General features: G+C 38.8%; 1 protein-coding gene across 1 annotated transcript in view; it reads right to left on the bottom strand.

Moving 5' to 3' along the window:
* The window catches only part of MBTPS2 (membrane bound transcription factor peptidase, site 2), a 39680-nt gene extending 12740 nt beyond the window's left edge, over positions 1–26940 (bottom strand). Inside the window, exons 1-9 of the mRNA XM_050332563.1 lie at positions 26787–26940; positions 21881–22029; positions 20138–20276; positions 16276–16379; positions 14036–14163; positions 10098–10216; positions 8962–9142; positions 6437–6531; positions 3700–3895 (exon numbers count right to left, since the gene is read on the bottom strand). Coding sequence (XP_050188520.1) covers positions 3700–3895; positions 6437–6531; positions 8962–9142; positions 10098–10216; positions 14036–14163; positions 16276–16379; positions 20138–20276; positions 21881–22029; positions 26787–26861 — 1186 coding nt within the window. The 5' untranslated portion in view covers positions 26862–26940. The remainder of the gene's footprint in view (positions 1–3699; positions 3896–6436; positions 6532–8961; positions 9143–10097; positions 10217–14035; positions 14164–16275; positions 16380–20137; positions 20277–21880; positions 22030–26786) is intronic.
* Positions 26941–27320: the final 380 nt, after the last annotated feature.

The raw sequence follows: 27320 nt of genomic DNA, 5'->3' as shown, positions 1-27320 counted from the left end.
AACTCCTGGCCCTGCACAGGACCACCCAAGAATCACACCATGTGCTTGAGAGTATCATCCAAATGCTTCATGTACTCTGTCAGGCTTGTTGCTGTGACAATTGCCCTGAGGAGCCTGTTCCAATGCCCAACCACCCTCTGGGCAAAGAACCTTTACCTGATAACCAACCTAACCCCCCCCCGACACAACTTCAGGCCATTCCCTCAAGTTCTGTCACCACAGAGAAGAGATCAGTGCCTGGCCCTCCTCCTCCTCCCCTCGTGAGGAAGTTGTAGCCCATGATGAGGTCCCCTCCAGGCTGAATAAGACAAGTGACCTCAGCCACTCCTCATATGGTTTCCCCTCTAGGCCCTTCACCATCTTTGTTGCCCTCCTTTGGACACCCTCTAATGGCTCAATATCTTTCCTATATCGTGGTGCCCAAAACTGCACACAATATTCAAGGTGAGGCCGCCCCAGTGCAGAGCAGAGAGGGACAATCCCCTCCCTCCCTGGCTGGCGATGCTTTGCCAGATGCCCCCCCGGACACAGTTGGCCCTCCTGGCTGCCATGGCACTGCTGACTCAGATTCAACTTGCCAGCAGCCAAGACACTCAGATCTCTTTTCTGTGGGACTGCTCTCCAGCCCCTCATTACCCAGTCTGTATGTACATCCAGGTCAAGTGATATCCAAAGCAAACAACTCGTCATGCTGAAGGCTGGTATCAGAACATCTGATCTGACCTCTTGTTCATGAGGCAAAATATCAAAATGGCTGAGGCATCCAGTGTATTCAAAGGCTTCAAAAGACACACATTCCAATATACTTTAATTTCAAAAACCCGACTGCTGCTTGACTAACACCTAATGGTCACTAAGACACCACCCTGAACCTGAAGCTGTGCCTACACTGAGAATGGATTACTAATCTTCTTCCCTCTTTGTTACAAGAAGTTGTTGTCACCAATAACCACTAGACATGGATCTAAACTCCAAACTTCGCTACTGAAGCAAACTCCAAACACAAAGAAACTCTTCAGGAAGTTGGTGGACTGACCTCTAGCCACTGTAATATGACACAATGAATTTAGTGGTTGTAATGGATTAAACCTAATGGCAGTAGGCAAATTTGTCCTTCCAAGGACTAACAAAAGAATTACAGAAATTATGTTCTCTAGGCTTGTCTTCAAAAAGACACTGCTGGGAAGAGGTGAACAGCAATGAGTCCCGGGTGAGAGAAAACAGTCATTGTTTTCCCACTCTAATTAAACAATTCTTTGACCTGGAAATAACATTTCTTTTGTTGGCTAATGCTAGATGGTGTTGGCAAATATCAAGAAGAATGCACAGCAGACACAATTTTAATTAGAAGTGACTGGGAGACTAGGATGACCAAAGAGCTTTTCAAAACTTGTTCATGGGGGAAAGGGCATGTATGCTATAGAGGAGAAGGACAGCATGGCATGAGATATTTCTGTGTGGTCTCCAGAAGAACTATACATGTAATTCTTTAAGTATGGGTTAAAAGCAAAGAAGGACCATCCTCAGTGATAAGGGAAGCATGGAAATACTGAGAAAACAGGCTGGACCACAAAGACCTTCATCATGGATTATGGCTGTTGTTGCTCATAAACATCCCCAAAGACAGGAAACGGCCATAAATCAGTACTATCGTGACAACATTACAAGCCTACATAGAAAATAATAAATGCATAATCTTAGAAGGTTTTTCAAACATTACTGACATTTCTAGACAAACTAAAGACATAATACACCCTACTGCAACTCTCATATCTTGTTGCATGTTAAATGTAGCACCACTCTAAAAAGTAATGTTTCCTGCAGGCAGAAAGATCACATGAAAGAATAAGACATTTCTCTAAAACATATTCCAATTTCAAAACTCATGCAGTAGAGGAGGAAGTTCTTTTCTTTTCTTAACTGTAAAGAAATGGTTACCACATTCTGATCAGTCACAACTGTTAAAAAAAACTCCACACCAGACCTGTTGGCCCCAGCCAATATTGTACAGTGCAAAACTAAGTCTCAGATATTTAGAATCTGCTTCACTGGAATGCAGGAAACTCTATGATGGTACAGTAGATTACCTGCTGCCCAAAGTAGGATCTTAGAATTTTAGCTTGGACCTTTTTCCAAGGGGAACACAAAGCATAGGTTGCATTTGCAGCAAAGTTTGTAATAAAGTCAAGCTCTTAGCTTTCAAATTAATACATTCAGTACACAATTCCCAGGGACAATAAATCACTTTAGAATTACATTCCTACATGTGTATGTAAACAGTATTTTCACACAGTAACTTCTTAAAGTAGAACTACCTCTTTAGATGCAATAACATTTTTTTCTGATTTCTGACAGATTGACAGGTTCAATTCTTTTGCAGAATTACTGTTCAGTAGGAAACACTGACCAAAACTCCATTACTCCAACATATTGGAAAAGAGAATAACATCAACTGTTCTACAAATACTGATAGTTCGTATTGTTAGAGACCAAGAAAGTTATTCCGTATAGTTATAAAACTCTCCTCTTAAAATATGTTGCTCCACTTGGAATAGATGTCAACAAATACAGAAGAACTGCGTGTTGATATCACACATGAGAACAATGTTTTCCTCTTAAATGGCAAGAGGCCAGATATAACAAACAAAAAGACCAGCTTTGGGGATTAAATGACGGTATATGGTAAAAAAAGTTGAAATAAATAACTCCTCACAGAGTATCAAATTACCAGCACAGAAAGATAAAGACTGACAGATTACTAAAAATATGTTATACAAGAATGTTAATGGCTTTACACTACAAAATTTCATCACTGTTTATAAAGCTCTTTTGTACCTAATTCCCAGTGTTTATTCAGAAAAGTACAATGCCTTGTTAAGGAGATACTTCCAAATGTCTGAAGTAAGATCACCCTGAGAGGTACAGCTGACTATGAGGAACAGGTAGGTTCCTCGTGGGAAGGGATAGTAGTTTAACACTTAAAACTTTTTAAAGCCCATCTGAAGCTAAATATCACCGTGTCACTCATGCTACCAAGTAGGATATTCATAAGTTTGTCCACACTGAGAGAGTATGGAAAGCAGAATTACTGCTCACTTATATACCTGGCTCAAGTACATAAGCTTGCCCAAAGAAGAGCCACAGTGAATTTCAAAGTAAGGAACTAAACTGTTATATGTTATTTAATTTAGGGCAATCAAATGAAAAAAAAAAATCAGGAAAAGACTACATTGTGATAATACTTGTGGCTCTGTAGTCATGGGAATTTGCCACTGATGCTTGGATATTAGGTGTGATTCAAGCAGTCATGCTAATATTCCAGGCAAGGTGCTAGAGCAAGATGCCCTATAGATTTTACAATAGCATCTTGAGAGGTTTGTGTGCTGGGAAAATGCAGGTATCTGCTCCCTGTGACTAACCTGAGTAAGATCTGTTCTAGAAATAGACCTTTCACACTTTTCTGAAAAAACAACCATCTCATATCACATATGGTTTCTATTACCTTCATAACTCATTGCACTGTGCACATTTCATTTTAGGCCTGAGTAGTCCATGTCTCTCCACTGGCTGTAACAAGAAATGGATTCTGCATTAAACAATTTAACTGACAAACATTCCAAGACCTTGTTCAAGCAGCCAGGCATAGGAAACCATAGTGGAGATTGTTTTTGCTAAACTGTTTCAATAAATAATACCAACCTGTGTACTGAAGATGCATGGGGTGTCCTACATATAGCATGTCAATATGGGGTGGATGCTTTACCCTGATTAGCCTTGTTTGGTTCTCCAAAGAAGGAGTCATACAAAAGCCTGGAACAAAGTCCTTCTGGCAGTCCATGTTGGTTCGACAAACTTTGCTGGCTTGAATAACTTTTCGTGCTGGCAGACAGGCATGCTGCAAAGGGCATTTGAAAAGATTATGAAAGTTAAAGGTATTTACCAAGAGATCAGAATAAAAGGAACTAAATATTCCTTTTCAAAGAAAAGAAATGCCTCACTGATGCCAGCCCACGAAGAGCTGAAATCTGATTTCTCTAGGAATCTCTAGATTTCTCAGGTAGATATCTCTACCTGATACGTATTCAACCTTTCACTCCATAATTAGTGGAATGAGGAAGAAAGGGTGTGCACATATACTAAAATAAAAGCAAAGTATTTTTTGCATAACAAAAAATGAAGGCATCTAAACATAAGTCAGTGATTTCTAATGGACGGAATCAACATACTAGTGACTTACCTGTATTAAAAGTTGTACTCTTCACTGATCTAAAAAACCTCATTTGGCTGAACAAAAACTTACGTTCAGTAAATAAAACAGCAAACCTATGAGGTGTGTGACTATTCTCAACTAAGATGAACACAGGACTTAATGCAGTGCTGTGTCTTTATAATTCCTACCTGTAACTCTACCACTCCACAGTCTGAAAGACCACATCTTTCTTGCTCCCCACAGGCTGAAGAAAGTAAAGTAGAAGGGAACAGGAAATTGGTTTTCCCCCTCATATCTCTTGTAAAAGCTCAGTGACACTTTTCCTTTTGTTCTTAAAACATAAGCAAGGAAGTTCTTAACCTACTGTTTGCCTTAGGAGAGGAGAAAAAAAAAAAAGTGATTTCTAGCTTTTGAGCCTGATAAGCTCGATATAAGGCCTTCCTACTGTAATGAGAGGGAGAGGACACACTTTCAAATACTGTTGCATAGCACTACAAAGACTATGTAAAATAATTGTTCAAAAACTCACAGCCAGTCTAAGGACACTTGAAAGTCACAAGGTTACAGGCTTCTGGATGCTTTTATTTTTTCTCTGTTCATAAATAGCAGCTATGAGCTTAAGAATGCCAGGGTTCAGTGGGATATAATGGCCAGTCTTCGCGAGCGAAGATCTGGGGAAGGTCTTTCCACCTTCCAGCCTGCGCATTGGATTTTTTAGGTGAGACACAGTGTGCGCGGAACTGAGCCCACCCTTTAATCCTAAGGTTCATCTGCCGGGGCCAAGCGAGCTTGGACGGTGGCAGCGAGGTCCTTAGGACGTAGGTGGGTTGCCTTTAAGGGCTAACGAGCTCCACCTGCCCGGGAGTGGCCCTGACCGGGAATCGAACCCGGGTCTCCGCGGTGATAGCGCGGCGCCTTTACCTCTAGACCACCAGGGGCTCCATATAGTGATTTATCAAATCTCGCTGAACTCCAGGATGTTACCAGTTACTGCCATATTTCAAACGAACCACTGGAATGTGCTCAATTCTTAGTGGTTAAATACCACAAAAACACCCTGGAGTGGGAAGCTTACCATCACAGAAACTGTAAACATAGCAGATTTAGAACAGATTTATTTGAATTTCTTCAAGTATTTATCACTAGAGGTCAGAAAAATAACAAACTGGTATGTGTACAAAAGTTGACACAGTTGATACTTGTGCTCTTTTTCTCGTAAAAAGAAGCAATAGAAATATTCCATCACTGTCAATATGAAACATATATTTTAACAAACATCTCTATATTTTCACAGAATCATAGAATGGTTTGGGTTGGAACATAAAGATCATCTCATTCCAATCCCACTGCCATGGGCAGGGATACTTTCCACTTGACCAAGTTGCTCTAGAGCTCCATCCACCCCGACATTGAACACCTCCACGGATGGGGCATCCACAATTGCTTTGGGCAACCTGTTTCAGGGTCTTACCACCTTCACAGTAAAGAATTTATTCCTCATATCTAATCTAAACCTGCCCTCTTTCAGTTTAAAGCCATTCCCCCTTGTCCTATCACTACATGCCCTTGTAAAAAGTCCCTCCCCAGTCCTCTTGTAGCCCCTTTAGACACTGGAAGGCTGCTGTATTCTCTTTTGAAGGAAGTAACTCAAAATCCTACTGAGAAAGTTTATATTTTCACATGACAAGAAAATTAACATGGTGAAAAAGGAATCAAAGAGTGGCTGACATTTTGAGAAACTGGGCAACCTCTAAGACTTTCTCCTGCATGTTTTCAGCTTAACTTAGGGAGCAGAACTACTGACTTCAGATAAAATAACTGAACAGGCAGTCCAGTGCTTTGCTTTGCCTGTAGTGCTCAATACCTTTAAAGACTGATGCACCAAAATAAGCCAATTTCACCTTCTTCTCAGAAGTTGTTTTTTTTCACCAGTTCTGCATCCAGAATACTGAAAATCAGTTAGGTGTCTTTTTGCCTGAAGGAAAGAGGGCTCTTAAGATTTTTTATGATTCTTCCAGAGACTCACTGATTGAACATGGGAAAAATCATAACTAATTGTGGGGTTTTAAGCTGTAAATGGGAAGAATAATATACATATATACCTTAATTAAAAACTCCCGATATTCTTAAACACATAAGCATGCTGCATAAATGTTGGTAAATATTACTAATTAATTTAAATAACTTTAGTTTTACCAAAGAGAATTAGCAGTTGAAGCAACTTACCAGATGGCTGTCCAACTTATTGCTATATGAAAAGCAAATGTCTGTGAGGCTGTTGTTACTACAACATTCAACTGTGCCATCGAGTCTTCTGTAGACTAAAGAACATAGGGATAGAGCAAACAGTTGATATTACAGTAACTTCCTGGAAAAAAAATTAGTCTCTGAATAAAGCAAAAACAACCATCCTGTAGCCTTTGAGAATTATAGTAATTCACACAGCATAGCTGAGGTTCACTCGCAACTAAAAATAAGTTTCACCACCAATGTGTTTGAATGTCACATACTGATTTTTTTATCTTAATAAATCTCCTGGAGATACTGGGCATCTACCACTGCAGCGTTTTGAGCATTGTGAGTTATGAAAACCACTTTATTCATTGCCCCCAACCTGCATCAAGGTTTGGCATAGAACTTATTCAGCCACTACTGTACTGATGTCACTGACTGGCTATGGAAACGACCAAGGCTCAAAACATACTCTTCAAAATGCGAAAGTCTTTACAAGATTCAAATTCTGAAGGCTTTTCAAACCTTGAGGGTTGCAGCAGTGAATAAATGATGTTTTAAACCATGATTTAACTAGTCTGGAATCTTTGCACAGACACTCTTTAAATGAAATAAGCCCAACTAACTGTGCAACAACAGCTTAAAAACACACACACAAAAGAATGGTCACTGTAAGAACCTGTACACAGCAACTGCAGTACCTTCCTTAGGTAGAACAAGCCTGTGATAGTGGTTGCTGCTTTATCACTGCATAACCTGCAGTCCAGTAACATGGAGCTTTATGCCTGGGGCTTACAGGTGCAAGCACTGTACCATACAAACCTTTCTTCAAGTACCCTGAGGCTAAGAAACCACATAGATTTTGAACAGTGAATGACCATGAAATTAGTTTCCTTATAAACTACATTGAAAACATTTTTCTCTTCTTTAATTTCAGGAAGGTCCTTGGAGCATTGTTTTCTGTCTAGCCTCATACTCATATAGTTTACTCTCCATTTGTTTTATGATCAAGTAGATGGGGTCCATTTGCTATATACATTTTTACTGATACTCTGCATTTATGTCAAGTTGTGAACTGTCAAGGTTTTGATAAATGACAGCTGCTAGAGACCAAACAGAGTTCATTTAATTTCAGAGGAATATTTCTCACTGCTGGAGGCTTATAACTCTGAAAATGCAGACAGACTGGTCTGATTAGAAGGCAGCAGTGGGGACAAAGGGCTGCTAACACGATACAGCAACCAAGCTTGGAAGCAATATCAAGCCTCCAGTATTAAGCCTCTAGTATTTCAATTTAAATAGGACTGGTTCAACTGCAGAATATGCAGTTTTATTACCCGTTACTCTGAAATTGCGTTTCAGAGAACAGCAGAACCTCAGCATACATATACCTACAGTGCCTGAGAGCTGGTTCTTACTAGCCCTGCCTAGCTGAAAGCATGTGCCAAAGTTGCCCTCCTCTTCAGAGGCATAATCCAAACTGTCAGGTTTCTAAAAGCAGCTTCTTACCCATACTCCACCAGTTTCCAGTTTAAATATTTATCTTAGTTCCAGCTGTAAGATTCCTTTCCTTACATACTAAAAAAAAGAAACTGCCTTTTCAGTCTCACAGAAGTACTACAATGCATCAAACAAGGGTAGTCAAGTTGCCTGACCTCCTGTTTATTTCCAGTATGATGGAAAAATGCAGTGACAATTGTAAAGCTCTGAATAGCATCATACAGGTTTTGCTCACCAGCAGCCCCTTACCTTTGGAATTCAGTTTCCATGGATGCTTGCATGTAAGAAAGTCTAGAGAGCTTTAGGGCACGTCACGAGACATTCAGCCAATTTAACTTGACTATGCTTTTTTGTTCTACTTAATTTTTGTTTATTGTTCAGGTTTAGTTCAGTTCACTTTTTCTTTTTTGGTTTCTCAGGGGTAAGCCTTTACAGCAACAAGCACTGATGTATAAATGGAAACAGAAGGAAACAGACTGACTTCCAGAAGCAATATGTGCAATCCAGACAAAACTGAGTTTATGGGCAATGACATAAAACCAGTATAGTGAGACACATCAGAAGAAGTGACCATAATAAAGCACATCATTGGTTTAAGCCATACAATTTGCAATGTCATGCTGATCAAAGCTGTAAGGTAATGTGTGGGGTTTACATCTGCAAAAGATTGCTGCGTGATTTTAAGTTAAGGGAACTTAAAATAGAGGAGATAATTGCATTACTGCTAATAACTAAGTTTTGCAATATCCTGAAGAAGCAAATTTTATTATTCAGATCATACAGGGTATTTATACAGGATGACTGAAAAATAAGAGAAATTCTTCTGTCTACCTTGTCCTGACTTTCAGATTTTACAAAACAGCATTGGTAACTGCTTAAGACAGGATAGCAGACTTGAATCCTGAGAAATCTTACCCCAACAACAAATCCTAAATCCAAAACAGTCTTTCAAACATGATAAAATTAAAATTAAAATTAATTGATACATAAAATAATGAGGAGAGCACCTAAAGTCATACCTCTAGTTGGAAAGCTTAATTGCTGTAGGGTGGCTGCACTTACACAGTAGCCGACCTGTGACTTCTCTGAAATATCTCCCAGACAGGAATTCCAGTCTTCCACATTATAAACTGGGCAGTCTTGTAGGTTAGTGACAAGGTCTCCCACAAAAAGACCTCTTGGTCCATTGGCAGGAGAATCCTGAGAAAAACAGAGAAGTTGGCCATATTACTGTAGTTAAAACTACAAGGATTAGTTTACAGTTCTACTGAATAGCTATGAAATCTTTAGGTTAAGACACTATTTCCATAGAAACAAAATCTCAGACTCCACTAGAACTGATTATTTCAATTTATGACAAAGCATACAAAAAATACTATCCTTTACAAATAATGACTGTTTAGTGCAAAGAAGGAAAAGGATGAAAAGGAAGAAAGGAGGGCCTGCAAGTGTCCCAAGGACCTGTTCAAATTTAAGTAATTATTTTCATACAAGTTAAAAGGCTAAGAAACTCCACAACATATTAAATTCAAGCAACTTAAATTAATACCATGAAACTTTCAAGAAAGCAGCTTGTAACTATACTTTGAAAGGTAATAAAGCATAATAAATGTCACTCTCTCCTCAGATATATCAGTTGACTTTCAGACTGAAAAAAGTTTGAATCCTTTCAGCTCTGCTGTTCAACTGTGCAGTATTTGATTAAGTCAGAAAAAAAAAAAATCAGTCCTTTCCAGAATCTCAGAAGTCTATCTCCACTTTGCTTCCAGCTGACCAAACAAGGAAAGCAGCTCAAAATAATCTTTAACATTAAAACCAGATAACAGTAACTAGAGTGATAATGCAGTTTCCAGCAGATTTGCTTTGTGCCAATACTGAAAAAATGTTAAAATCCCTCCAGAAGTAAGTTGCAAACTCATCTCAAATGCCTACACAGTTTTATAGTATGCTGAATAGTCTATAATTATTCACACTATGTTCCTTTATTTTTTTATTAAAATACAAAAGACTAAGAAAAAAACTTTAGGCAAGAAGTTCAATATATTTGATTCTGCAGAGTGCTGCACTGACTAAATCTGATTGTGGTAATAAGAGACAGAAGTACATTTCAGGTCACAAAGCATATAATATGAATACAGCAAAGATCTTTTCTTACCTCTGCAACCTCAGTGACAAGTGCCCCAACACCCGTGTAATAGAAAGGGAAAAGAATGGCTGGCAGCAGAAACAAAACCATGAAACTGGCAACACCAAGAACAAAATTATGCCACACCCCTAAAAAGAAGGAAAAAAAGGATTCTAAATAAAAACTAATAACAAAGCTGGGTTTGAAATTTTTCTACAGTTACCTTCTAATTAACTTTCCTGAAATTGTTACTGTAAGAATGGATAAAAAGTTAATTTGTGTTGAACATAGGCATAAAAGAAGAATACATATATTCCTTTACAAACTTTACTATGATGCCATTTTGTAAGGAGGTTTTAGATAAATGTCTGAGCTCCTGAGAATTACAGTATCAGAAAAGACAGGGAAGCAGTAAGTCCATTTCCAAGGTGTCATTCTACCACATGGAGATTTCATCATGTACCACTACTTTTCTAAGTATGCAGTGAGGAAAGCACCCAGAAGAAAAACTGAGCTTCTGAATCAATTATTAAAATACAGTTTCTATCTACAGAGTTGTCTTCAATCATAAATATAATTTAAAAAATGGAATGAAATGTAGTACTTGTCACCTTCTATCACAATGAACTGCTGAATTTACAAATAATGGGCTGTTTGCACTAGTCAGCAAGATGTCTGAAATTTAGTGGCAATTCAGGATTTGTCATGGTTATCTGAATTATTTCAACAGAAATTATGTGTATATGTGCCAAACGAGTTTAGAAAATTATTTGAAAAAAAGGCTTCTCTTACAAGAAAATCTGGACCTAAAACCACATCAAGAAACTAAGTTGTGCAATCAGCATTTCCTGACACATTATTTTGGGGAACAGATTTGCAACTGCAATCTCTATGATTTGTTGTTCTCCATAGGAGGAAATGAACCACTACCATAAGACACAGTTGGCTTTCATTATCAAAGCTTTATGGCTTTCCTCATTTAGTACTGTTCAAATTTTCTCACTGAGTTTGTGTTCTTGCAGATTTTGTATGAACAATGCAAGAATATTTTGTATGAACAATGCAAGACTCCCTATTTCCTTCTCACAATGCTTCATCTTATTACAATGAGTTTGATTCAATTCCATATTTACAGTGCAGTTACAGGACAGGAACTGAAGTAAATATATCTAAATATATATTAAACCTATCTTTCTTGAAGTGTATACAACACAGGAATGGGAACATATGGCAGACTCTTATCTCCCCTCTCTACATCTCACCTGGTCTTCTTCTACACTTCTAATTCTGCAGAAATGAGAGACATTTTTGAAGTAAGGGTTTGTTGCCATTTCCACTAGCAGACACTTCTCAAAGTATTATTTCTCTTTCTATAGTTTTTAATTGTATCTCATTGAAAGGCAATCAGATATAGGAAATGTTTCTGCAATCAGTTCTCCTCATCTCACATACACACACATAGGCGTGAACAGACACACAAGTGCAACAAATCCAAAGCAGTAAGTAAATATTTTAAGTTTATTGTTTTAACCTTTTTATCTCAAAAATATTTTTTCAGCTTAACAGCTTAACAAAAGATAAAAATGAAAAATGGAAATAAAATTCCTTCGCAGGAGTGTGGCTGCTACAGAGAGCAAACTGAGAAAAATCCAACCTTAGAATAATAAAGGAAAAAAGAAGTAATGGAATTGCTAGAGTGTGACAAGGAATACTTTCAAACAGCTGGAAAAGATGAGCATTACTACCATAACTGACACAGTTTGCTGTGTGGAATACAGCAGAAAAGTCTAAAATAGAAAGGTTTTAAACTCATCCAGGTGATTCATAGAAAAATAAAAATGCTCAAAAAGAGAATACCTGTAGAGACACACTGCTCAGTATACCTTCAACTTTATTTTGCTACAACAGCCTCATCCTCAGATACCTAATTCCTTATATTTAAAAAGGAACACTTTACACAACTCTTAAACCACCTTAAAATAATTTATGAATTAATAAATTTTTAAAAAATAATTAAATTTTAAAAATAATTAACTCCTGTTGAAGATGAGACAAAATGTATTAAAATTATCTTAAAAAGTAATACAAATACTCGAACTAATTACAAGAAAGTTCTGCACAGAAGCACTTTTCATCTAACAGGCATGGAATTATGCTCTAAACACTACAAGTCTTGCGGGAACTCCCATTTACTATTCTTGAACTCATGATGCCATCTGCTGTACAACAAATATATTTTTTAATCTCCAAAGCATAGGTGGACTACAAAACGAGTATTTGGTGTTGTCCTCTACTCTAGCTCTGTTACCTGGCTGCCATACAAAAATCTGAAAGCATGTGTCTGTAAATTCAAATCTTCTGAACACTGAGAATAGGCTCATTCAACTGTTCTGACAATCAAAACAAAGAAGTTGTTTACTGAGTAACACCTTTTACCATTATCAAACATCCTAGTTCGGAAACATATCAATCATTAACTGTAAAAAAAAGCATGTATTTGTTATACCTAAATTGAAAACAAGCTGTTCATATTCAGTCTTGCAACATGCTTGCTCCTTCCTTTGTATTACCCTATTTCATGTTTCCCAAGAAACATGACAAATTATTGTAAGTGCTTGCTTGCTGTCAAAACATGCAAACAATTATTTTCTATTACAGGTTAGAATCTATTTTTTTCTAGATAATTTCTCAAGAATCTATGTAAGCAATCCATTTGGAAAATCAATAGGCCTTTTCTTAGAGTTCTGTTCGCAGTAGCTGAAAATGGAAATTGATTAATTTGAGAAATGGGGCTTCATAAAAATTAGTCTATTGCAGTGAATTATTTTTGTTGATTAGAGTATTTAGAAGATAGATATATTAACTCACCTAACATTTGTAATTATTTACTTGATTTATGAAAGCTTGAAAACAAGTTTGCTAAAGGCTTCTGTATGTCTACCCTCTATATGATGTTTTGAATATTCAAGAAACAGTGTTAGAGACTAAACATTAGAACAGGCTGGCTGCTAGCCTACTGTCCCCTGCAATAGAAAGTCATCAGTATCAAGAAGTAAACCAAGACAGTAACTTCTTTATCTTTATTTCAGTTGTTTGGGAACCCCCTTTGTCTATAGAAATAATCATACAAGTGGTTCAGGCAGAATAACACAGTCTCAGTTTGACTTTTCACAGTGACAGGGCTCTAGTTCCCAGTAGCCAGAGGCTTCAAAAAATATCATGTCAGAACCATCTGGAGGTTATTTGGGGCCATAAGCTATGATTCTCTTTGGATGTTTGTGTTTTAACCTTTATGTCCTCCTGATGGTAACATCAAAACAGTGACCTGTATAATAACATACCTTACAGGTCAATGAAAATCACTTACAATACTATTGAAAAATAGATTGCTCCTATTGCAGAAAATGGTACTGAATTGCTCAAGGATGTTCACCTGTGACAGCAAGTTTTGTTCTTACACTACATCTTCTGACTTAGTATTTTCCAGCTTTTTTGCTCCAAGGTTTTGCTACTTAGGCCATATGATATGCAAAAAAAACTTAAACAACACACAAATAAAATAAGACAAAGAGGTGCTTCTGCACCTGAGCCGGTGGAAGAGCTTTTCCTAATGAGAGGAAGGTCAGAAACCACGTTTTTCCCCAAACAACATAACTGGAATTTCTTATGCACAACTATTCTGAATTAGATCTAGAATATAATAATGTTTTTCATGACAGGAAATTGGTACTCATTAAGACACTAGAAACAGACATCTCTAGCCCAGAAAGCAGCACAATATGGACAGTGATCAAATGATCTTCTGAAATAACAATGTAGGTTCAGAACAGAAGGAACATCTTTAGGTCAAGAGAAGCTTTGGTACTTCTTCATTTTAAATCTTAAATCTATCAAAGGTTCACAAACGATGCCTGTAGAATAAGTAACAATGCTAAGCAAAGCTTAAATTAAAAAGCACAAACTATTACCTGCACAAAATATCCTTAACTGCTGGACAGGAGATATCAGTTGCAAGTGAGTTGTGAAAAGGTCAACAAATGCTCCAGGATAAACAATGAAGATAAAAATCCCAAATCCATTGAATCGTACTTGTTCTCTTAAAAAGAAGAAAAGAAACATGTAGTGGTGTTACTGAAAACAAACAAAAGAAAAACGGAGAGATTCTATATACAATACATATTTTTGACAACAAGAATAACTAAAATTATAAACAAACTTATTTTTCATAATACCAATAACTGAAAGATAATTAAACTAAAGAATGTTTTCTGCAGTAACTGCCATGTTGAAGCAGCACACATCTGTGAGTCTGGTAAAAAATAAAGGATAAGGTCAGCTTCTTTTCTCCTGGTAACACATAAAATACTTTTTAAAAAAACCACCTACTTTCAAGTTAAAATATATTTTAACATTTGGGGTATCTTTTTAAGTAAAAAAAAAGGCAGCCTGCAGGAAGCAGTTTCAAAGTAATCTATGAAAAATTATCTACAAGAAGCAATTGCTTCCCTTTTAAAGAAACATTTATAGATTTATGAAATTTACAATTTCTTTGTTTCTTTTAAACAAACTTTACAGTAAATTGTAAACTAACAAAAATGAGAGAAATGTCATCTGAAAAAATTAAAACAAGTCAAGAGGTTAAAAGGACAAATGCTAATGCACTTCCAACACTTAATATTCTATGATCCTATGCTTCTATTTAAATATATTAGTAGCTGACACTATCATACAGATAATATTTTTTTTTCAGAGGTTTTACAATTGCTTTTTAGTGGAATGTTTTGGAACAAATACATTAAGTTTTTCTGACACTAGAAATTTCGTTAGGCATGAAACAATCATGTAACATGACAAACCAAGCAGAGATCAGCTAATATCATATCTTTACTGAGACAGTATACTGGGTATAACATTTTATTTATTCACATTCGGTTTTTTACTGTGTATATGTAAAAAATGAAGACATAGAATTACAAAAAATTTTCAGAATGAAGTCATACACTAATTCTGTGGAGTTAACTCACCAGACTCACCCCTGCTGCCAATTAGTAACAGCCACTCTAACACCTCTACATGATTTCATGACTTGGGGAAAAGGTACAGAGTGAAGAAGACAATTTTTTTCAGTAAAAGCCTTGACTAAGCTAAGGCTCAAATATTTGTAGTTCACTGCTAATGTTACCTTGCACTGAAGTTGGCAGAAGTTTATTAGATTTCAGGAAGGCTAAGTGACTTGCCAGAATAATAAAATTTGCCCACAGCACAGCTATTTAGTAAAGCCTATACCCTGAGGATTTACAATAACAGCACTATAGGCCCAACTGGTCTAAGAAGGAAATAAAGTCAAGCAGAAAACAGCAGCAGCAACATTGGGTGCCAGTGTATACATTGGACAAAATAATTTCTCTCCTGGAAACAGCTGGGAGACAAACGGAGCATACGAAACACAGAGGGTCCCAAACCACCCCTTTAACTGAGAACTTTGGGGCTTATAAAAAAAGACAGTAATGCAGTAAAATGAAGCTGTGGCTCCCTTTGCTCAAGAAAACCAGAGAAACAACTTAGGGCTTCATGCTCATAGGTTAGATAATGATGCTGTCCAGGAAAAACAAGTCCCAGTAATCACCACTCAACCTTCTTATGCTGGAGTGGCATGTAACAGGAATGACTAAACTTGTCAAATAAGTTTTGTGAAGTAATCATCATAGTTAAGGACATTAAACATACAATTTTTGATCAAATTAATACATTCCTGGTGTTAACGGGGCAAATCACATTTAACTGAGTTATTGCTTCAATTCGTTCATGTGCTACTTCACAAGCTATGTTTAAACAAACCAATTTAAAATCTATTTTAAAGTATCATTGTGTAACAACACATGGGTCCTCTTCAACTGCCACAGGTGCAGAAACGAAATTGCTCTGTGAAAATCAGGGCCACTTAAAAGAAGTATTATTTTAAATCTGATGCAGTGTTGTATATTTGCAAAGCAGAAGTCCTTTTTCATTATCTGTAGACTAGACACTGCATTAAAACTCTATCCTTAATTGTACATCCTTCCAAAGTTAAAATGTAAGGAAGCTATGAAATACAGACTAAACAGTCTCTCCAGATAAACCAAAACAGTGCTAACAACATTCACGGGTAACTGCTCTGGAATATGAGGCTGTGTTGGCAGAGAGTAGGAGAAAAGCAATTTGCGTTTACCGAATAGCTGCCACCCCATGGCCGACTTCATGTATCACACCGCTGATGAGGATTGCAGAGAAGAAATAGGTCAGCTGGCTAACAGGCAAATTGACACCAGGCACCTGTTGATGTGGGCATGACAACAAAACAAAACACAGGAGGAAAACAAGAGGTACAAAGATGAATCCTCCTACCCCTAAAATTCCTGCTGTCACTCAACTTCCTCAGTTCCACCACAGGACAGGGGCTGTTCTCATGCAGCACTATCAGTTTGTACCTCTTTTCCCAACTTATCCAATGTATTTATATATATATATATATGAAATATATATCCTGCTGTTCAATGCTAAATAGCTCCCTAGGCACAAAACCCTGCCCTATTTATTCCCCACAGCCCTGACCAAATGTGTCCTACTCTATATTAAACTTGAGAAGTTCATAAAAATGTACACAGACTTCCACTCAAATGAAACAGGCTTGGCAATTCTGAGCATTAGTTTACAATTTCCTGCAGCCAGTCATGTAGCTGTAGAGAAGATTCACCCTTCAAAAGAAAATAATAAAAACTGTATTGCACTTAAAACACTTTAAAAGTTCAAACGAGACTGAACAGTCTCCCTTCTCTCCTCCCATAGAAATTACAAGATTATCCCAAATTTATAGACTCAGAGAAAAGGTAATTTTCACCTCTTGTTTTCATCTATGTAGTTTTGGTTGTCTACATATGGCAATTTAACCTCAAAAAACCCCACTTGAAACAAGCATACTATTTTAATTTACCTAAGACATAATATGCAGGCCCCTCATATTCCTCCTGTTGGTGGATTCCCACCACTCACCAGGTCCCTCCCTGCTCTAGTTATGTGAGACACCAGCTGCTTCCAGACAGGCTCCAGAGTGGTCACTTCTCAAAGACTTAGGAACCATCCCCTCTGTCCTCCTGACAGACCTTCATCCTGCCCAGTTCCACCTCCCCTCAGGGCCGTGCTGCAGTGGGACAATAAGGCCACTTCTGCTGCTTGCTCTGGGGCAGTTCCCTTGTCTGCTCCACAGGTTTTTCCACTGGAGGCAGGGTGCAGTCCCCTGCAGTCACTAACAGCTGATGTGAACACAGCTTGAATTGCAATCCAGTCTCGCAAAAGAGATGCTATAGTCAAAAACTCCTGGCCTGTTTATAGGACCCTATAAAAAACATCCCTATGGAAACCAAAAGGCTGCAGATTCAACTGCAGATCCAGAGCAGGTTTGATTCTACCTCTGTTCAATTCTGCACATTCCACACTTACATGCATTCACCTACCCACGCAGCAGAACTCTGCAATAGGCTGAAATAGCTAAAATAAATCCTTCAAAAGACTGTTTCCATTAATATTCTGTCCAGAGTGTGATCACGACTAAGGTATTTATCTTAACTGGCACAACTATGGTACCTCACTGGATGAAGACACCTGCTCTCCATTCTTTGAGCATTCCTTGGTTGAATTGCAGCATCAGCTGCTGGCACTAAAGCATTTCCAAGTGTTCCATTGCCCTCTGCAATGGGAGGACAGATGGTCATAGCAAGAGTTGCCATCTCAATACCACCATGACTGTGGCCTGCTAGAACACAACACCCTGCTTTTAGATTTCCCATCAAAGAAGCTATTTTCAGATTCACCTAAAGAGAAGCTACCTCTCATGAATGGTTCTGAAAGCAACAGCAGTATTTTGTTAAAAAGCATGTCATCTTATATTTTATGATCTTCTGGAAATGCCTTTAGTAAAAGAAGATACTTTGCTAGTAACTGATCTGCCTCTTTCCTATTTTTGTCAACAGGCAGCCAACACAGGGGGCAGCTGAAGAAAAACAGCCCAGTTACCTATAGATAATTATTTTAAACAAGGTACACGACTGAACAACAGAGGAAGGGTATAAAAATCTCAATAAAACATAAGCAGAATTGTTTCTCCCTCTCTCCATAGCCAAAGGCTAAGGGTTAAACAGATTTATGCCATAGGTTAAAGTTTAGTTAATAAGAAAAAGTGGGGTGGTTTGTTGCCTTTTTTTTAACTAACTCATGATCTCCAGGCAGTTAAATACAAGTAAATAATTTAACTGAGAAGGTCATCCTGAGTTGTTCTTCACCTCTTTACAACCATACATAGGTCACTGTTTTGTGTCAATTTATGCTAGCTCATTCCCCTTAAAAAGAATATTGAAAACTCATTAAAGGCAGAATTATACCGCTGTGACCATTCAGGAATGAAAGAATGAGGTAGGAAAGGAAGAGTCAAGTTAGGAGAAGTAACCATATCTCCATACATGGCATTACATTATCCCTATATAGTAAATTGTTCAGTGCCAGTCAATGCTCGGTTTGACTACAGTGATATTGCCACAGGCAGTCACTGAGGAATCAATTCCACATTGAACTGCAATCATTGTCCTACTTTTCTCTTTCATTGTTCCAATTCACACCAGATTAATTCCAAAGGTTCATCTTTACTTTGGTTCCCCCTTCATTATTTTCTCCAAAGAGCAATATATTGACAAAGACCACTTTACCCTGGTGTCACAGAAGTCGATAGATTCATACGATGACCTCAGAAAATTAAGATGCAAGGGAGGCTTTTCTAACTCCAGAATGTAATAAACATACGTGGTTAGGAGAGACCCTGCTGGCATGTAAATTAAAAATTTTCTGTCTCAAGTTCCACTTGTGCTCTATGGGATGCACACACTGCCCCTTCCTGTCTGTTTCTGGAAATAATTCAGGAGCAGGCTGTGGACTGGGTGATGGCAGTGGCAGTGCCAGCAGTTCTCTCTCAGATCTCACTGCCTGTTTTTGCCAACACATTCTGCATTTGCAATATTCACCTGCCCACGTGAAACACACCCAGCCATTCAAAGGCACCAGGTTTATGGCACATGCCACTAATAATCAGGCTTCCTGCACTCCTGTAATTTTTTAAGTCTAGCTCCATGCAGTTGGTTTAACATTTACAGGAAGGTCTATTATGGTGACACAACTTCTGTTCACTAGAAAAGGTGAGTACTTAGAGTAAAATGGCTGGGCACCCCTGCTCTAAGCCATTAGCAGCAGGCAGAGAAATCTCACAGGACTTTCCACCGTTCTGGAAAATGACCACACATTTTGGTCAGAGAGCACTCTTGGGGTACAAAAGGTGGGTAGGAACCCTTCCAGATTAAAACTGTTGTAAGGCAACGCCAGTTCTTCCATTACTGCCTTGCGTAAGAAAGACGGGATTTACAATCTCTCCTGTTCTGTGAAATACATTCTGTTCTAAAAGCATACAATACATTGTCCAGCATCAGAAATTCATAAAAGAATTTAATACATTGTTATTAGGCCTTCAACTAGATACCACCAGAAACAGCACTTTAAATTTCAGATTGTAAATTAGGTTATAAGTCCTTGAACAATCAAAAGAAAATGCCACCTCCTCACTAATGAATCTTTGCTTCTACTACCATGCAAGGCTCTTTACACTTCTTTCCTTCTCCACTGATGTTTTGTATTGTAATAAATGAAACAGACGTCTGTTCTTGTGAACTCTACACTGCACAGCTCACAGGAGGCAAATTCTTAGCTCTGGTTTATATTCTTAGTACTATAATTTAGTGTTTTTCAAAATGACTAGCCAATTCCCACTCCTGAGAATTTTTAATATAAACTCTTCCCCGTTTGCTTTCATTTGCCCTCTGTTACTATACCCTCTCCCCGTTTTTAAGGCCGATAACAAACCAGGACATTTTCACGTAGATGAACATCAGGAGTTTGGTTATTCTTGCCTGGGAATATTTAAGCATCACACACCCCATTAAGAAGCTGCTTCATATCACAGCTCTCACATAAAGACCTGAGGAGAGCACACTTACCACGACCTGCAGCATCCGATCGTTCTGGGCTCTCGGTGCCTCCGTGAGCATCTGTGTCAGTGTTTGCATCAGAGTCTTTCCAAGGAGAATAACAGAGCCAAACATGGCAACTATTCCAAACACCATTCCTACGCTGAACCTACAAAGACAAGCAAATAGTTTAGCAATCCACAGCCACAAGAAGATGGGGTGTTTGTAACTGCTTTACAGCACAACTTAGCACACAAAACACAGGGCAACACTGCTACTACCATTCAAGTATCAACAATCCAGTACAAAAATATTAGCTAAAGGAAACAACAATAATAATATACACTAATAACATACTTTCCATGGTTAATAAATGTTGATCAATTTTCAAATATTTTTATTCTGCTCTCACACATTCTAAATTTCATTCAGCTACCCAATACATGTAACTTGCCTTTAGCTGTGACTATATAAACATAACTAACAATTTATAATTGATCAAGTTGCACCACACCATCACATATATAGAGACCTGGATCAAATGGTGGGGTAGCTTATGAAATGATAAGCTTTTTCAATACATTTTGCATCTTTTTAGAAACAATAAAAAGTGCTGAAGAACAATAAATGGGACTCAATCTTTTTTAAAGAACAACTAAAAGGTACAACTGCAAGATCAGATTAACATCAACTATTTAAACAACATTGTTTTTCTCATCAATTTAGTTTCCATTAAAATCCGTGTTGAAAATAATTTCAATTCATGTCACTCGATCTAGTGGCAAATTTTTATTCAGCATTATTATTTTACACTGTCCCATAGCTGAAGGATGTGATAACATTTATTTTCTAACTAAAACACTTCTCCAGCAGTCCTCCTTCTTCTCACAATAGCATAGCTGTTCTCTTACCATCCTTAATGAAGCTCACTGGGAATTAGTAGATTTATTTTAAGCAACATGTACTTGTAATGTTAATTAAAGTGACTAGGGAAAACATTGCACTGTAATAAGTTATATGCATTACAAATTGTAATTGATATAGAACTATTTAAGACTGATTATTACAAAATCATTACATACCCGAGAAACCAATATGAAGCAGAGCTCTCTTTTATTACTATTTCACTGAGGGTAGCAATAAGGGAAATGAAAAGAAATTCAAACCTTACTTATTTTATATTTTCAGAGCCAGATACAAGGTAATGCTAGGAAGGTAACTGAGCAACTAGTTTCCTAAACCAGTTCAGGAGCACCCATACTAAACCACCTTACTCATCTACCCATTCCCAGCACTTTGAAACCTCAGCAGGGAAAGGTGTGAAGGCAGATAGAAGGTGAGCAACGTGCTTTGAGCAGGTATCGTTGCTGAATGTCAGGGACACAGCTGAGTACTTTGTAAACTCTAAAGATTGGGGAGAGCTCAGTGTACAGTGATGGAAGTGAGAGACAGATCTAGGATATGAGAAGCTGCTTTCAGACCTACTTCTGTATGCAGTAGTACACACAATGGCTGTACCCTTAGGAACTATGTACCACAGGTTTAGAGACTTCCAATTTTATAGCATCTCAAAATGCAACCTGTATTAAAATTATGTATTGTTTCAGTAGAGGAGAAAGACCTAAACTGGCACAGTACAATTATAGCAGCCACTCTAATCTGGTTTTATCATTAGCCTACTGAAATAATGTCTACCTATTGCACTTTTAAGGCTGAAAGGCACAGATATGGTTCAGTATTTTGACAGAAATAAAAAAAATCCTGAATTTATACCATAAATACAGAAATTTGGGTTTCCATCTCCCCCAATTGTAGAACTGGCGGTTGAACAGAGCTGTTTGCCATCGCATGTGAAAGGGAGAGATGCTCAGGCCATATGTCAGCAGCCAGTCTTCATATGATGCCTTCAGAGAGCTGGATGACTGCAAAACAATGGAAAATCAGTTGGATCAAAAAATTCCAGGAAGATTCTGTAATGTGACCAAGCAGTAAATGTGACCTGTTTATATAAAAACAGATGCATCACTTCAGGTAAATGTCCTACACATTCTTTATATTTTGACCTATAGGTAGGTATGACACGTAACATGAAAAAGTTTTGCCGCTGTTTTGATGTCATTTGTAACAGTTCTAGGTTTGTGAAAGTGATCCAGTGGTGTTTGACAAACAAGATCTTATGACATTTTTCCTAGTGTTAAAGCACTTTTAATTCTACTGTCCAGTTAGAAGACTAAAGACTGTTGATGATATTCTTTTAATGAGCAATTATATTCCAACAAATATTTTAAACACTACAATAAGGAAAACCACTTATTTCATCTTCAGCTGAAAAAACTTTCTAATACTGGTGCAATATGGCTCAGTATTGCAGATACCCAATAGTAAGGGTAAAAATGATGTCTACTTTTCAAACACAAAGACTGAAATATTTGATCATGCTAACAAAAAAACCCAAAATTATCAACTGGTATTGCAATGGTGATTCACTATGGTAACTTCCCAGCATTTCAATATACTTCTAGTAGTTCCAAATATGTCTCTTGATGAGAAATGTGACATCTAAACTATACTGATTAATACTTACCTGCAGTATTAGCTGCTCTTATAGACCAATAGACGTTTTTTTTTTTTGCAATTGCTACTTCATACTATATGACACTTGCATTCTCAACAGGCTTTAGTCACCTGCTTCATGGAAGCTACTATCAGAAGTCCAGCTGAAGGAATGCTTTCCTTGGAGGTGAAAGAGGAACTCATAGCTCAGGAAAAGTACACAAGAGGCTTGAGCCTTCTGACTTTGGGCAGTTCCCAAGGCAGGAGTGTCTCTGACATAATCCAGACAATCCTTGGAGCTGTCTGAACTGGAATATTGTTCCCAAGGTTCTCTACAAGCAGCAGCACCTACTGAAGACATCTGGAATGTGTAGTTCACAACAGGCTCCCTTCTCCTCCCCCAGGAGGAACTTCACAAGTTTTGGGCTGTTGTCTGTGGTTCTTTAAACAAATTTAGAACTTGCCACATTCCTTGCTTTCCTCCTGCCCTGCCACAGTGGTCGTGGGGGGTGAGGATCTTATTTTGCACAACTATGTTAACAGCTTTTCTCACTCTGTCAAATTAATTAAAACTTGAACACAAAAAAGTTATTTCAAGCAACAAATTTCCTAGGATGTGAAATCCGTTTATCCAGGTCATTGTTCGCGTATCACCTACTACACCGTTTATCCTTTTCTACCTATATATTTCTGTGTTATTTCCTTCTGCTTGACACTATTGATTTCAGGCACATTTTTGTTCAGTCAGGTGAGGGCACCAAAAGAAATTTTAATTGTAATGCTTTCCCTAATCAGCATTGCTCACTCCCTATGACACCATTACATTTAGTGTCCACAAGCAGATCAGCATTTGCTAACCCAGCTTTTTAAACTTTAACAGAAGAGATCGCAAAAATGATTAAATTTGTACTACCTAAGCCAAGGAAACAAAGAAAAAGACCTCTTCACATAATCCACCAGATAATTAAAACAGAAATACATGTCATTAAGTATCTCTGATATGAGAAACTGTCTTTTGGGAATTAAGAAAACACATCCTATTCATTCACACAGAGTCCAAAAACCACCCAAAACAACCTAACAGCTTATTATAATAAAGATACTCAGATACGTTAATTTGGCACTTGCAAATGTGTTCATCACGTGCAAAACCCACTTTTTTCCCTAGAAATGCCACAAATCCTTCCCTTTGAATTCATTCCAACAACATCACAGCCCCACTGTAGTAGCAAGACATAAATAAGCATGTTTTCCATGAGAAATACGGAGTCACTGATCATGCATTTGCCAAATGGGGAAAAAAAAAAGGTGCCAAAACATTTTTGTTTTGCATTTTCATCACAAATTGTGTAAACAGTACTTATGATCACTAAATGTGATCACTGCATCCCTTGCAAAATACATTAAAAAGCTCTATGCAAACTTTTGCTCCCTTTGTGCTGATCCCAGTAGGACCCCCACATTCCACACGCACCCTCATGCCCTGGTGTGTTGATGCAAACTCCCTTCACACAGGCCTTGGCTCTGCTTCTCCAAGTCAAGATCTAAGTGATCTTTGTTATACTAATTTTACTATAAAAGCAATACCTTTTTTATTTATGCAAGCCTTCAAAATAATGAGCGTTTGCTAAATACTCCAGGAGCTCCATAAATATCTGCCAGCAAGCAGGAGTCCTTAACATTCTTCTCTGCTGACAAAATCTGTTCATGAGCTCTGAATCATTTCAGCTTCCTGACCTTAAAAGCTGAGAGCTAACCTTGGCTGAATGAGTCTAATGCATCCTTTATTCCTCATAGCAGAAGGAGGGACAACCTTCTACCCTTCACTCATTCCTAATCCTTTAGGAAGAACAAAATAAGATAATTTAGGATGTTGAGGAGAAGGAAATTAGGGATCTGTCTTATTCCCTTTTGTAGGATCCAAGCTTCAGTGAAAACTTTGATGACAGTGCTCCAATAGGGAGCAACAAAAGGGACTTATCACTCCAAATCCCAGTTTGCTTTAGCATAGCTTTGGTATGTTAACACAAATGTATTTTGTAATGTAACGTTGGCAGTATGATAATGTGAAATTATTTGTGCAAAAATACGTTTCTACCTCCTATACTGTAGTCTTTCTAAAAGGCACACTGCCCAATAAAATGATTGAAATCTGAACAAAACCAATAAGGGAACAAACTGAGGAAGAGGCATTGCACATGGAACAAGTTCACAGAATAAACATTAACTGCAAGTTACAGAACACACCCTTCTCTCACCAAAATTATCAACAGGCTATCATGCACGGTAAAGTGCTCCTGTATTATTTTTCACTCATGCTCTGTACGTCCTTTTGCTGTAATTAAATTGTAAGTGATTTGAGGTTTAAGCAGCTTTTGCTACAGTTGCTAGCAGCCCTGTGAGGTTGTGAACGTGGCAGATTTACAGTACCAACAGTAAAACAAGCAACTCTGACCTTCCTAATTATATTAATCTGGTTATTTAACCCAAATTCTATTTTGACTGTGGTGCTCACGGTGAAGCTCATCACTGAGATGCCCACATATGTGATCTACCAGCAAGTTCACTAAAACCCAACAGCTCCCCCACACTTCCTGACTTTTAATAACCTTTGTCAACTTTTAGTTAAAAGATCAAAGTTAAAATTTATCCCCTGGACTCTCATGCTGACTACAGAATTCCAGCCATTCTCCCTTTTTTTTGCAATATAAATCAGGCACTAATTTGGCCCCAAGTGAGTTTTTCTTTCCTCCCTCTACCAGAGGCTGTAACAAGAGAACGATTTTAAGGTCTAATGCAGAAAGAGATTTTCAGAACTCTGAGATGCAAATGGTCTCAGCATCTCAGCACAACAAGTCCTACCTGAGCTCGGTTCTTGCTTCATACCCTAAATTTTTCACCAGACACAAAGTTGCTGCCAAACAAAAGCAGCCTCCTGGCTGACCTTCCTGCTGTGTCTTGGAGCATGTTCTTCTGGCACCTGCCCAATGCCACATGTTTTTTCAAATACCTAATATAGAATTTCTGTAATAAAATTTGAAAAATCTTCAGGTAAATGACTGTATTTGTTATTGTCATTATGTGCACACTGATATTTTGCAATTTAACGGCTCTCATCATTTACTGAGCTACACTCTCTTTCCAATTTGCTGCAGGGGGAGCCACTTGCTTTTCAAAGTTTTCTCAGCACCTAAAATTTCTTGTATTTCTTCCTATATTTTACAGGAGTGACAACATGAATATTTTGTACTTTGATATCACTAGGCTCTTTCTACCTTGGAAGAAACAGATGCGGCTCCTGGACTGTAACATTCAGAATGAGAATTACAGATCAAACCTTTCTTTTCATTTTTCCCTCATATTTAACCAGCATACAGCCTACTCTGCTATTTCAATCATGTCTTAGAAGTCATACCTGTGGAGCTTTAAAAAAAACACCCCACAACACTTTATGAAACTTGTGCAATGCACAAACACGTCCTAGATAAAATGAATACTGTCTTGTCAGTGTAGTTTCTTTTTCGAGCCTTTCCCCCCTCCCTCTGGAGGAAAAGGATGAGTGTTGTAATACTCTCTGAAGATTAAAGTTTATTTATTTTAAAGTTACTTGTATCGAGCTCTGTCACAACTTATTTTTTTTCAATAAAACTAAGGACATTCAAAAGACAAAATTATGTATTAATTTTTTCATTTCTTAGATAAATCATCATCATAAAACACATCCTCTACACACATAAAACAGGTACTCTGCAAAGCAAACGTCTAAATTAAGGTCGCATTACTACTACTACTTTGAACTCCAGAGAGCACACTGAAATGGCCACAGAACCGTTTAAGCAGTAAATTAAAAGCCGGGTCCTTTAACGCGGACCGAACCCTCCGCGGCCGCCGGGGAGGCGTTTTCAACCGAGCGCTGGGCGGGAGCAAAGCCCGGCCTCCCTGGGCCCGGCCTTGGGGCGAGGAGGCTCCTCCGGGGGGCAGGGAGCCCTCAGCATCGCGGGAGAGCGCGGCGGGCCCGGCGGGGCAGCGAGGCCCGCGGGCCGCCCGGGCTGTGGGAAGGGGGGCAGGCGGGCCGGGGCACGGGCCTGCCTCTGCGCCCTCCCGGCCCTGCGCCCCCAGCCCTCACCTTGAGCAGCGTGTCCGCCAGGTACACGGCGCACCAGCCGCCCAGCACGCACACGACCACCGGGATCGGGATCATCGCCGCGGCCGCGCCTCAGGCGGGCGGCCCCCGGAACCAAAACCGCCCGGAACCTTTCTGCGGCCGGCTCCGGGGCTCGGGGGGGACGCTTCCGGGTGGCGCGTCGAGCCGAGGGCAGGTGGCGGAGTGACGTCACGGTCCGGCGGGGGGATCTTCAGGGCGAGGAGCGTGCGCAGTGAGGGGCGGGGCGGGACCGGGGGGGGTCTCCCGGGCAGGGCGCGGGGCTTGAGGGGCTGAGGGCGGGGCTTGGATGGCTGAGGGCGGGGCTTGAATGGCTGAGAGGCGGGGTTTGGAGGGCTGAGGGCGGGGCCGAGTGGGCGGGCGGGGTCTGAGGGCGCAGCTCTTCCACCGCTTCTTGCCGTGCTTGTGTCATCTGTCTCCTTCTGAAAACGGTGTCGTGCAGGAGAACAAAAGCGATTTGCGGTGGCGAGATTAAAGCGAGTTGTGTAAGCGCTTCAG

Source organism: Myiozetetes cayanensis, unplaced genomic scaffold (genome assembly GCF_022539395.1).
Source record: "Myiozetetes cayanensis isolate MyiCay16 unplaced genomic scaffold, myiCay2020 scf5-8, whole genome shotgun sequence".
NCBI classification, from domain to species: Eukaryota; Metazoa; Chordata; class Aves; order Passeriformes; family Tyrannidae; genus Myiozetetes; species Myiozetetes cayanensis.
The sequence above is the reverse complement of the archived record's forward strand: the minus strand, read 5'-3'. Positions and strand labels throughout refer to the sequence as shown.